A 12,363-nucleotide genomic window follows, 5' to 3' on the forward strand; every position below is an offset into this window, starting at 1 on the left:
CTGATATACACTCTTAGAAAAAAAGGGTTCCAAAATAATTATTTGCAGAGGGACCAGGGTTTGGAAGACGAAGGTTCTTTGGAAGGCAAGGTTCGACATAGAACCCTTCTGAAGGTTCTTTGGAAGGCAAGGTTCGACATAGAACCCTTCTGAAGGTTCTTTGGAAGGCAAGGTTCGACATAGAACCCTTCTGAAGGTTCTTTGGAAGGCAAGGTTCGACATAGAACCCTTCTGAAGGTTCTTTGGAAGGCAAGGTTCAACATAGAACCCTTCTGAAGGTTCTTTGGAAGGCAAGGTTCGACATAGAACCCTTCTGAAGGTTCTTTGGAAGGCAAGGTTCGACATAGAACCCTTCTGAATTTGAAAATGCTTTTTATTGTATTTTTCTTTCTTTCTGTAGTGACTTGAGCGTTAGTGTTTACCTCAGTGTTTAAACCTGAACCCTGTAGAGTTTTAAAAAATGGTTTAAACTGTACCTACAATGCCTTCGGAAAGTATTCAGACACGTTGACTTTTTCCACATTTTGTTACGTTAAAGCCTTATTCTAAAATGGATTACATTATTTTTCCCCCTCATCAATCAACACACAATACCCCATAATGACAAAGCAAAAACAGGGTTTTAGAAATGTTTGCTAAATCAATAAAATAAAATAAACTGAAATACCTTATTTACATAAGTATTCAGACCCTTTACTATGAGACTCGAAATTGAGCTCAGGTGCATCCTGTTTCCATTGATCATCCTTGAGATGTTTCTGCAACGTTATTGGAGTCCACCTGTGTTAAATTCAATTGAACGGACATGATTTGGAAAGGCACACACCTGTCTATATAAGGCCCCACAGTTGATAGTGCATGTCAGAGAAAAAAACAAGCCACGAGGTTGAAGGAAATGTCCGTAGAGCTCAGAGACAGGGTTGTGTCGAGGCACAGATCTGGGGGAGGGTAACAAAAAAAATCTGCAGTATTAAAGGTCCCTAAGAACACAGTGGCCTCCATCATTCTTAATTGGAAGACGTTTGGAATCACCCAGACTCTTCCTGAGGCCTCCCGAGTGGCACAGTGGTCTAAGGCACTACATCGCAATGCTAGAGGCGTCACTGCAGATCCGGGTTTGATCCCGGGCTGTGTCGCAGCCGGCCGATATGCAGCATTTACGGTGAATGCAGTCTCCTCTAAAGCGGGAACATTGCCTTTAAATTTCAATATGCTGAACTTCCACAACGCAGATTGAATAGAGCCCTAATTCTGTAAAGAGGTAAATTAACACTCAGTGATGTAAAATAACCCCATGTGTTGGTGTGTTGGAGTGTCATTGTGTTATTTTTACTCTATGCTGAGTAAAACACTCAAAACCATGCCCATTATTATCATATTTTTCAGCATGCTCTACAGCAGGTCGATTTTTAGAATTGTTTGCCTAACTATCTGTGTTATTGCATGTACAATTATTGACTGATCTTATGCCACATAAAGATAAATAACATAGGTTTTTCTAAACTAATCCAATCTGTTAGTAGCCAGAATTATTGCACTTGTTACTGAGATGGTTGTTACAGTTTAGATGGTTTAGGTAGTCTCATATATACATTTTCCCTACCCTGGCAGTCATTCTGAAAGGGGGTTGCAAGTCATTAAAAACAACTCTGGTCGATGTCCGCACCCGTGGAAATGTAATTAGCATAATAAAAAAATTCCCATAAAAATGTGTCAGTTTAAGCTAGAGATCCAATCGCAATCCACCACATCCGACTATGTCGCACTTCTGCATCTGCGGTGAAAGGTGACAGAGCTAGAGTGGTGTTTTGTCAGACCATGAGACAAGAAAATCATCTGTAGTTTCCAAATGGTTTGGCCTACAAACTATACTGAACAAAAATATAAACTTAACATGCAATAATTTCAACAATTTTACCGAGTTACATTTCACTTCAGGAAATCAGTCAATTGAAATAATTTCATTAGGCCCTAATCTATGGATTTCATATGACCGTGCAGGGGAGCAACCATGGGTGGGCCTAGGTGGGCATAGGGTCACCCACTTGGGAGCTAGGCCCACCCACAGGGTAGCCAGGCCCAGCCAATCATAATTCGTTTTTCCCCACGAAAGGGATTTATTACAGACAGAAATTCTTGTTTCATCAGTTGTCTGGTCTCAGACAATCCTGCAGGGGAAGAAGCTGGATGTGGAAGTCCTGGGCTGGCGTGGTTACACGTGGTCTGCGTGAGGCCGGTTGGATGGACAGCCAAATTCTCTAAAACAACGTTGGAGGCGGCTTATGGTAGAGAAATTAACATTAAAATCTCTGCCAACAGCTCTGGTGGACATTCCTGCAGTCAGCATGCCAATGGCACTCTTCCTTAAAGCTTTAGACATCTGTGGCATTGTGTTGTGTGACAAAACTGCACATTTTAAAGTGGCCTTTTATTGTCCCCAGCAGAAGGTGCACCTGTGTAATGATCATGCTGTTTAATTAGTTTTTGATATACCACACCTGTCAGATGGATGGATTATCTTGGCAAAGGAGAAATTCTCACTAACAGGAATGTAAACTCATTTGTGCCAAAAAAAATTACAAATCATTTTTGGGATCTTTTATCATGAAACATGGGACCAACAATTTACATATTGCGTTTATATTTTTGTTCAGTATATTATGACCACTCTATGGAACATGGTGTTCTCAGTTTTGCTCTATGACTCCGTTTTGCCCACAAGCGTCTTGGGACTTGTCTGAAGTTGGTACAGTTGATCTGCCAACTTCTGTCTGTAGCATATGAACAGTATGGGCTACACACTACTATGTGCAAAGGTGAGACTCTCACGAACATGTACATGTTGGGTGTTTAGTGCCAAAAACAGGGGGTTAAAAACATGTTAAAAAAATATATAACAAATGTTTCCTGATCTTTTTTACAGTGCCATACGAAAGTATTCACCCCCCTTCGCATTTCTCCTATTTTGTTGCCTTAAATATAATTTAGTTTTTTTATCATTTGACATGCCTACCATTTTGAAGATGCAAAATGAAAAAAAAATGTGTGAAACAAACAAGAAATAAGACAAAAAAACTGAAAACTTTAGCGTGCATAACTATTCACCCCCCAAAGTCAATACATTGTAGGGCCACATTTTGCAGAAATTATAGCTGCAAGTCTCTTGGGGTATGTCTTTATAAGCTTGGCACATCTAGCCACTGGGATTTCTGCCCATTCAAGGCAAAACTGCTCCAGCTCCTTCAAGTTGGAAGGGTTCCTGCTGGTGTACAGCAATCTATAAGTCATACCACAGATTCTCCATTGGATTGAGGTCTGAGCTTTGACGAGGCCATTCCAAAACATTTAAATGTTTCCCCTTAAACCACTCGAGTGTTGCTTTAGCAGTATGCTTAGGATCATTGTCCTGCTGGAAGGTGAACCACCGTCCCAGTCTCAAATCTCTGGAAGACTGAAACAGGTTCCCCTCAATAATTTCCCTGTATTTAGCGCCATCCATCAATCCTTCAAATCTGAGCAGTTTCCCAGTCCCTGCCGATGACAAGAATGCTTTTCTTGGGGTGATGAGAGGTGTTGGGTTTGTGCCAGACATAGCATTTTTCTTGATTGCCAAAAAGCTAAATTTTAGTCTCATCTGAACAGCGTACCTTCTTCCATATGTTTGGGGAGTCTCCCACATGCCTTTTGGTGAACACCAAACGTGTTTGCTTATTTTTTTCTTTAATCAATGGCTTTTTTCTGGCCACTCTTCCGTCAAGCCCAGCTCTGTGGAGTGTACGGCATAAAGTGGTCCTATGGAAAGGTACTCCAATCTCCGCTGTGGAGCTTTGCAGCTCCTTCAGGGTTATCTGTGGTCTCTTTGTTGCCTCTCTGATTAATGCCCTCCTTGCTTGGTCCGTGAGTTTTGGTGGGCGGCTCTCTCTTGGCAGGTTTGTTGTGGTGCCATATTCTTTCCATTTTTTTATAATTAATTTAATGGTGCTCCGAGGGATGTTCAAAGTTTCTGATATTTTTTTATAACCCAACCCTGATCTGTATTTCTCCACAACTTTGTCCCTGACCTGTTTGGAGAGCTTCTTGCTTAGTGGTGTTGCAGACTCTGGGGCCATTCAGAACAGGTGTATATATACTGAGATCATCTGACAGATCATGTGACACTTAGATTGCACACAGGTGGACTTTATTTAATTAATTGTGTGACTTCTGAAGGTAATTGCTTGCACCAGATCTTATTTAGGGGCTTCATAGCAAAGGGGGTGAATACATATGCACACACCAATTTTCCATAATTTTTGGGGAGGGAGAATTTTTTTGAAACAAGTAATTTATTTAATTTCACTTCACACAACACTTTTTCTTATTTCTTTGTTCTTTTAATTTCTTTTTTAAACAAGTACATTTTTCATTTCACTTCACCAATTTGGACTATTGGACTATTTGGGACTATTTTGTGTATGTCCATTACATGAAATCCAAATAAAAATCCATTTAAATTACAGGTTGTAATGCAACAACATAGGAAAAACGCCAAGGGGGTGAATACTTTTGCAAGGCACTGTATATCGCTCAGATATAGGACAAACACTTCAGAACAAACTTCCTTTAGATTTTTTGGGGGGGACTATCTTTTGTTTCATGTAGTGAATCTGTTACTCAATGCGTTTGTATGGGCTAATGGCAGTAAGGCCCAACATTTTTTATAAATAAATAATTGTTTTATAACACCACCACTGTGGCCCTCAAAGAAAGGCATTATGGTATGTGTTATGTATTGTAAATACTAATATGGCTGGTGTAACCGTTCAGAGGGTTCTAGGAAGAAGATAAGGGTTCTTGGTAGAACACTTCATAGACGGTTTTAGGAAGGATCTTAAGATAATAAAAGGGTTCTTCATAGAACCATTTATAAAAGGTTCTAGGAAGAACCCATCACAGAGGGTTCTAGGTAGAACCCTACGCAAAATGAAGAATCCTATATGGTTCTATTTAGCAAATTTTTTTCTAAGTGTGTATACCATGGGTCGAGATGGGGGTAGAGAGCAGCTCTAAGGGGCTGTTGAATTTGGGAGTGGAGAGCAGCTCTAAGGATACGTTGAATTTGGGGGTGGAGAGCAGCTCTCAGGATACGTTGAATTTGGGGGTGGAGAGCATCTCTAAGGAGGGTTGAATTGATTGTAAACTTCCCCTTTTCTTCTAACACAATACCGTATCATTGATAACCAAAGAAATATTCCTCACACTGTCTTATATTCTTTTCAGGGGGTTAAACTGCTCATGGCTGCCAGTTATAGCAATGTCACTGAACCAGGCCTGCTGTCCCAGCAGTACCCTCCAGCTCTACTGCCCAAGCCTGGCAAGGAAAATGTTAGACTCCAGAAACTACTCAAGAAAACAGAGAAAAAAATCAAGAAAAAAGCTTCCCCTGAAACGGCAAAGACACCGATCCCTTTCCGCTCAAACCTCTCCCCTGTGAATGAAGCAAGCCCTGACTTGGAACACAGTGATCACTCAACCCCTCCTAAAACCCCAGAGGCACCCTTCTACACACAGCACCCTAGATTCGCTGTCAGGCCAGCCTATCGGCATGTGCCATCCCCTTACCCGCAACAACAAGGAGCCACTTTTGGTGGTACAACAAGGTTCTCCCCAAAGCCATATGCTGCTCCAGGACCCACCTTCCCCCAGCATGTGGCCCCACTCTACACATTTACGCCAACAGCCCCATCACCCATTCCAGGGCCAGTCTCACATGCAGTGGCACCCACAACTCCTGTGCCAACTTCCTCTGTGCCTGAAGTGACAATCACAACTGCTGCTCAAATTGCTCCTCCAGTCCCTGCTCCAGTTGCTCTTGTCACAGTCACTTCTGCTGCCACACAACCTACTCTGCGACTAGCCCCAGTAGTAATACACCGCAAAAGTCCAAGTCCACGGTTTAAAGCTACCGAAGCTACACTAAAAGCACCCAAACCGATGTTTGATGTCCGTCAAATTCGGGTATATACTGCATCTAAGTCCCCCCTGCATGATTACACTGGAAAGACATTTACTGCAGACACATTACCTCGGAGTAGAACACCCACATCAGACATCAGAAGGGTAATAACACCAACAGCTGAAATCAGAAGGAGTGCAACACCGGCATCTGAAGTGAAAAGCAATTTAACTTCGACATCAGAAATCAAAAGAGTTGCAACGTCTAAAATGAATCAAGGTACAACGCCGACATCGGAAATCAAAAGAAGTTTAACACCGACACCTGAAGTCAAAAGGAGTGCAACACCTACATCTGGGGTAAAAAGAGGTTTAACGTCCAGACCTGAAATCCAAAGGAGTGTAACGCCTACATCTGAAGTGAAAAGAGCTAAAACGCCAACTCATGACTTTTTAACACCAAGAACTAATTTAGGTCGACCTAAGACACCCTCATATCGTGTGTCCCGTGCCAAAACACCTGTTATTGAAATATCAAGACCCAACCCACTTTTATTTGCTGTCTCACCCATTACTATAGATGCACATAGATCTAAAACACCAACACCTGGTTCTAATTCTGCCAATCCATCTTTGTCTGGTTCTCAAAATCTGCCAATGTCTGAGCCTTCAAAATCACCATCAACTAGTCAGGGTGCAAGAACTCCAAATGGGGAAGTGACAGAGACTCCTACACCTAAATCACCTCCTGAAAACACTTTAAAACCAGAGGCTCCTCGACAAAAAGCTCTAATAGTTGAGTCTACCAGACCAAAGACCTCTACAGCTTCATTAGGCTATCAAAGACCAAAGACCCCAACAAATGTCACACCAACTCCTACAGAACCCTCATATCAAAGACCCAAGACTCTAACCAAAGAAACACTAAAGCCTACAGCACCCTCATATGGGTACCAAAGACCCAATACTCCAACAATTATCACACTAAAGCCTACTGCACCCTCCTATCAAAGACCCAAGACTCCAACAAAAAAAACACTAGAGCCTACAGAACCCTCATATGGGTACCAAAGACCCAAGACTCCAACCAAAGACACATCAAAATCTACAGCACCCTCAGATGGGTATCGAAGGCCCAAGACTCCAACCAATGAGACACCAAAGCCTACTGCACCATCATATGGATATCAAATTCCCAAGACACCCTCGAATGAAGAGCCTAAACCAATGACTCCAACAATCGGGTATCAAAGGTCAACAACACCAGTAGTTGGGTATCAAAGACCACAACCACCAGCAGGTTATCAAAGACCAAAGACTCCCACAGCTGGGGTATCATCCATTGGATTTCAAAGGCCCAATACACCAACATATGTGGCCCCTAAATCAAGCCATACATATTATGGGTTGACTCCTGCTGCATATGTTGCCCATGGTGGAATCCAACGTGTCTCACCTTCATTTGGCATATCCAGGTCTAAGACGCATGCTCTAGAGGAATCTAAAACCACAACGCAAGGGTTGGAAGCATCTAACATACCTACCCAAGAGTTACTTGTAAAAACACTTCCTTTGCCCATGGTGTCCAACCAGGAAGCATCCTTCAAAGAAAAAATCCCTTTAAATGAGTCCATAATATCCACGACTCCAGCAGATAAGCTTCTGCTTCCAATAATTGTTGTTACACAAGCTGAAGATGTCTCAGAACCAAGCTTATCCATAGCTGTAACCAGCAAAATGGCAACTCCTGTTTCAGAAACACCAAAGGTTAAAACTGTGGCCAACACAAGACCATGGGCTAAATCTCCAACACCCGAGACTAAGAAACCAGAGGTTAAAACCCCAACTTATGGAGTCATCCCAAAACCAAAGACACCCACCACAGAAACCCAACACCCTGTGCCTTCTGCTGCAAACAAAGATGCCAGCAAGACAATACCTCCTGTCTCAAAAACAGAATCTCCTGTGGCTAAAGCCAGGGTACAACAAGAAGTGTTAAAGGAATCACCAGAGCCTAAAACGCCCACCAAAGCAACCTCTGAGTCTAAACCAGCAGGGACAAAGCCGACTACTTCTTCTCCACTTGGAAAGACCTCAGCTCCTGAGAAGCCTTCGGTGGCTGTTCAGTCTCCGGCTAAGCCAAAGGATAACCAAGAAGCCCAACCTGAAAAGGTGGTGTCAGCTCCATCCACACCATCAACAGAGAAGGAAGAGGGAAAAGACTCTTTCCCAGCAGCTGCACCCCTTCTTAAAGTGATCCAAAAGCCAAAGGGCATGATGAAGTCTAAACTCAGTGGTTGGTCACGGCTCAAGAAGCATATGGTGGTGGAAGAAGAACCTACGTTCCCAGAATCAAATCCTATGAAAGACACCGCAAAGGGAACTGAGCAGGAGGGAGGTGAAGCGAAAACGGATGAAACGGTGTCATTTAAAGACATGGTGGCAGCTGTAACGGCTGACGATCCTCCCAAGGCAGCAAAGAAGTGGGATTCTCTTCTCTTTGATATGTTCTCCTCTAAAGAGAAGATTATGCAGGTGATTGAAGCTAGCAAAAGTGAGGAGGAGAAAAAAGAGCAGCCAAAGGATGCACCAAAAGAAATTCCATCCTTCGCCCATCGTCTGCCTGTCCTCCTTTTCAGCCCAAAGTTTGATGCCAAAAGGCTAAGAGAGGCTGCATCAAGGCCACTTACAAAAATTTCGACAGTGTTTGAGATGGGTCTCATAGGGCGTAAAAATAAAGATGAGGAACCAAAAGACTTTAACAGAACAGCTAGAGGGTTCACCTGTCCTTAAACCATGTCTCTTTGGACTGGTAAAGATGAAACAGAAGAACATTTCTGTTAAATGTTTTGTGTACAGGTGTAGACATAGTAGTCATAATGTACAGGTCCTGTGTAATAGTCTCTCTGCTTGACACAGGGTACAATATTTAAGACGGTCTCTTAGGGAATGTGGTCTGAACTTGACATCTGACTACGTTACGGATGTGTCTGAATGTCTCTTTCTCTGACAGTATGAAAATATTACCTTGAAAATCAGAGCAGAAGGAAAAATATATTTTTGTCTTAAAGGAATTCAGACATCTCGTGAGATTAAAATGTACAAAGATTAAGTAAATCTCAGAGCTTCTTTTTTGTCCACTGTTAAACCATGATAGGAGAATGAATGACTTTTGCAGACCCCCACACATCTTTTTTTCAAATGTGGTCCTGAGACTGTAGTGTAATGCATTTAGGCACACCACCTACTGAAAACTAGACTGAACAGTATATTGATGCAGGATTTGGTTATCGGAAGAAATCTGACTCCAGGGGATTCAGAGTAATGTAACCAAATAAGGATGAAAAAGGAAGAGAGGATGAAAGTAGAAGGAGTGTATATTTCTCCAAATGGTGCTATTTCCGTACGTTTTTCAAATACACTTTAGATATTCAGGCGCTTCTTAGAAGTTAGAATGTTTGATGACACTACATATGCTAATGCCAGCTTTGCCATCTTCCTTTTTAGGTGTACAGGTCATTGAGAGTGTTATTTGAGATCTTGGGTTGCTAACTCCTGGGGGATGAGGAAACTATATGAAGGAAGTGTTTGACCTTTGGCATGGATGGATGAGGGGTCAGCGGGAGGCCTTGTGGGATATGGAGGCAAGTGATGATAAATGCGAAGAAAAATGTATACAGTAAGTACTTAGGGCAGATTCCTAATTTGAGATCCACAAATTTCCCAATTGACATCAATGCAGGATTAACGTGAAAGTTAAATTTAGCATGTTTCACAGAGTTTTCAAATATGCAGCTTTCAAACGAGGTACCCAGAAGAGTCAAGAGCTGAGAGTGACATTTGACCTTAAGGTTCTCTAGGTTCGTCAGCTTGTTATTGATGCTTTACGTTTGTGTTTCATGCATGGACTATATAAAAAGATTAAGAACATTATCTCCTATTGACAGAGTGATGTTCAACCGTTTTGCAATCTGATGTTTATCTGTATAAGTGCACAGTAAATGTTATTTTCTATATATTTTTGATAAAAGAAAAAAAAAAAACTTGAATAGGAAAATGCTGATTTTGGTTTATGTTTGACATAGAAAGTTCATCTTGAACTACAGAATGAAATAGAGAAAATGTATTCTGTAGTGAAGATAATGGTCACAGCAAGGTCAAGGGCAAAGCTATTGCCCTTTTGGTGTTTGATAAAATAAATATTATTGAATTGTAGCTGGTATTTTGTCAATAATTGTTGGTTTTTATCTGTAGGACCAGCAGAATAAAAAGGTGTTTTTTGCCTAAGAAAATATGAGTTATTATTGGATGGTAATTACAGTAATGTTTTAAAGTGTATGATTATTGTATAGACCCAGTCATCGCACCTGCTTTTCCATTGGTGTATTCATCCATATATTCATCATCATCAACAGGGATCTTCGCATACTTGCCATGAGCAGTCATCACAAATTTGTACCTTTTACCAGATGGATTGCCCTGAAAAGCATAGGGACTGATTTAGAACAGAAATCATTTGCCACAGTAAATACACTGAGTTTGTCACAGAATATCCAAATACTGTATGTGTATGTCTGCGAGCGAGTGAGTGTGCTCACCTTTGCCCCTAATCTCCCAGGGGATGTTTCTCCAATGATCTCCCACATGTTCTTTTTCTGCATCACGTCACCAGCTTTTACATCCTGGGGAATGAACAGCACCAAAACAGAAACTCAGCTGTATATCAAATGATTTTGTCAGCCATGCAAGACAAGCAATCCTCTTGGCTTTGGTTCTGAGCCGCCACAACAGAATTACACACCAGAAGGGGGCAGCCTTGGATGAAGCTCACTGCACAAACGCTCCTCTGATTCTCCGCATGCCTGTACACAGCTGTACTGCAAACACTTACGTGTGGAAGAGTTCAGAAGGAAACTGAGAGGGAATGAAAGCGAAAGGGGCAGTTACCTTGAGAAGGGAAGGACATGAAGAGAGTTGAAATGAGAAGACTGAGGAAGGAAAGTAAAGGAAGTAGATTAATGTTTCACTAATGCTGTATTTGAATGAAAAGGATTCAGTCTCTGTAAAGGGGATGCTACACCCCGTGTGTCATCATACAACAGTGTCCAACCTTAAGCCACCTCTGTAAAGGGGATGCGACACCCCGTGTGTCATCATACAACAGTGTCCAACCTTAAGCCACCTCTGTAAAGGGGATGCGACACCCCGTGTGTCATCATACAACAGTGTCCAACCTTAAGCCACCTCTGTAAAGGGGATGCGACACCCCGTGTGTCATCATACAACAGTGTCCAACCTTAAGCCACCTCTGTAAAGGGGATGCGACACCCCGTGTGTCATCATACAACAGTGTCCAACCTTAAGCCACCTCTGTAAAGGGGATGCGACACCCCGTGTGTCATCATACAACAGTGTCCAACCTTAAGCCACCTCTGTAAAGGGGATGCGACACCCCGTGTGTCATCATACAACAGTGTCCAACCTTAAGCCACCTCTGTAAAGGGGATGCGACACCCCGTGTGTCATCATACAACAGTGTCCAACCTTAAGCCACCTCTGTAAAGGGGATGCGACACCCCGTGTGTCATCATACAACAGTGTCCAACCTTAAGCCACCTCTGTAAAGGGGATGCGACACCCCGTGTGTCATCATACAACAGTGTCCAACCTTAAGCCACCTCTGTAAAGGGGATGCGACACCCCGTGTGTCATCATACAACAGTGTCCAACCTTAAGCCACCTCTGTAAAGGGGATGCGACACCCCGTGTGTCATCATACAACAGTGTCCAACCTTAAGCCACCTCTGTAAAGGGGATGCGACACCCCGTGTGTCATCATACAACAGTGTCCAACCTTAAGCCACCTCTGTAAAGGGGATGCGACACCCCGTGTGTCATCATACAACAGTGTCCAACCTTAAGCCACCTCTGTAAAGGGGATGCGACACCCCGTGTGTCATCATACAACAGTGTCCAACCTTAAGCCACCTCTGTAAAGGGGATGCGACACCCCGTGTGTCATCATACAACAGTGTCCAACCTTAAGCCACCTCTGTAAAGGGGATGCGACACCCCGTGTGTCATCATACAACAGTGTCCAACCTTAAGCCACCTCTGTAAAGGGGATGCGACACCCCGTGTGTCATCATACAACAGTGTCCAACCTTAAGCCACCTATGTAAAGGGGATGCCAGTGCTAGAGAATAGTGACAGGGAAGCCGTTTGTGGTAGTGTATATTCCACAGGTAATCTCTTGTGAGCAGAATACATAAACATAAATGGTACCATATATCTCTTTATAGATCTCTTTATACTATGGGCACTGATAGCTAAGCATTAATTCCGGTGCTTGGGTTTTTCGTCTCAGGTTATTTAGACAAATCATGATTTCGCAGGTGTTGGCATCTTGATTTTCAGAAAGGGAGAAGA

The 12,363-nt window shown here is 42.6% G+C and overlaps 1 protein-coding gene and 1 pseudogene across 3 annotated transcripts in view; both read right to left on the bottom strand.

Moving 5' to 3' along the window:
* The window catches only part of LOC109867390 (non-muscle caldesmon), a 67,784-nt gene that overhangs the window by 1,495 nt on the left and 53,926 nt on the right, over positions 1-12,363 (bottom strand). For all 3 annotated transcript variants that reach the window (XM_031801262.1, XM_031801261.1, XM_020456536.2), the window contains 2 exons: positions 10,533-10,616; positions 10,302-10,413 (listed from right to left, as the gene is read on the bottom strand). In XM_031801262.1, the coding sequence (XP_031657122.1) occupies positions 10,302-10,413; positions 10,533-10,616 (196 nt within the window). The remainder of the gene's footprint in view (positions 1-10,301; positions 10,414-10,532; positions 10,617-12,363) is intronic.
* Positions 7,706-8,716, bottom strand: LOC116356288 (uncharacterized; annotated as a pseudogene).

This window comes from Oncorhynchus kisutch, linkage group LG22 (genome assembly GCF_002021735.2).
Source record: "Oncorhynchus kisutch isolate 150728-3 linkage group LG22, Okis_V2, whole genome shotgun sequence".
Classification (NCBI taxonomy): Eukaryota; Metazoa; Chordata; class Actinopteri; order Salmoniformes; family Salmonidae; genus Oncorhynchus; species Oncorhynchus kisutch.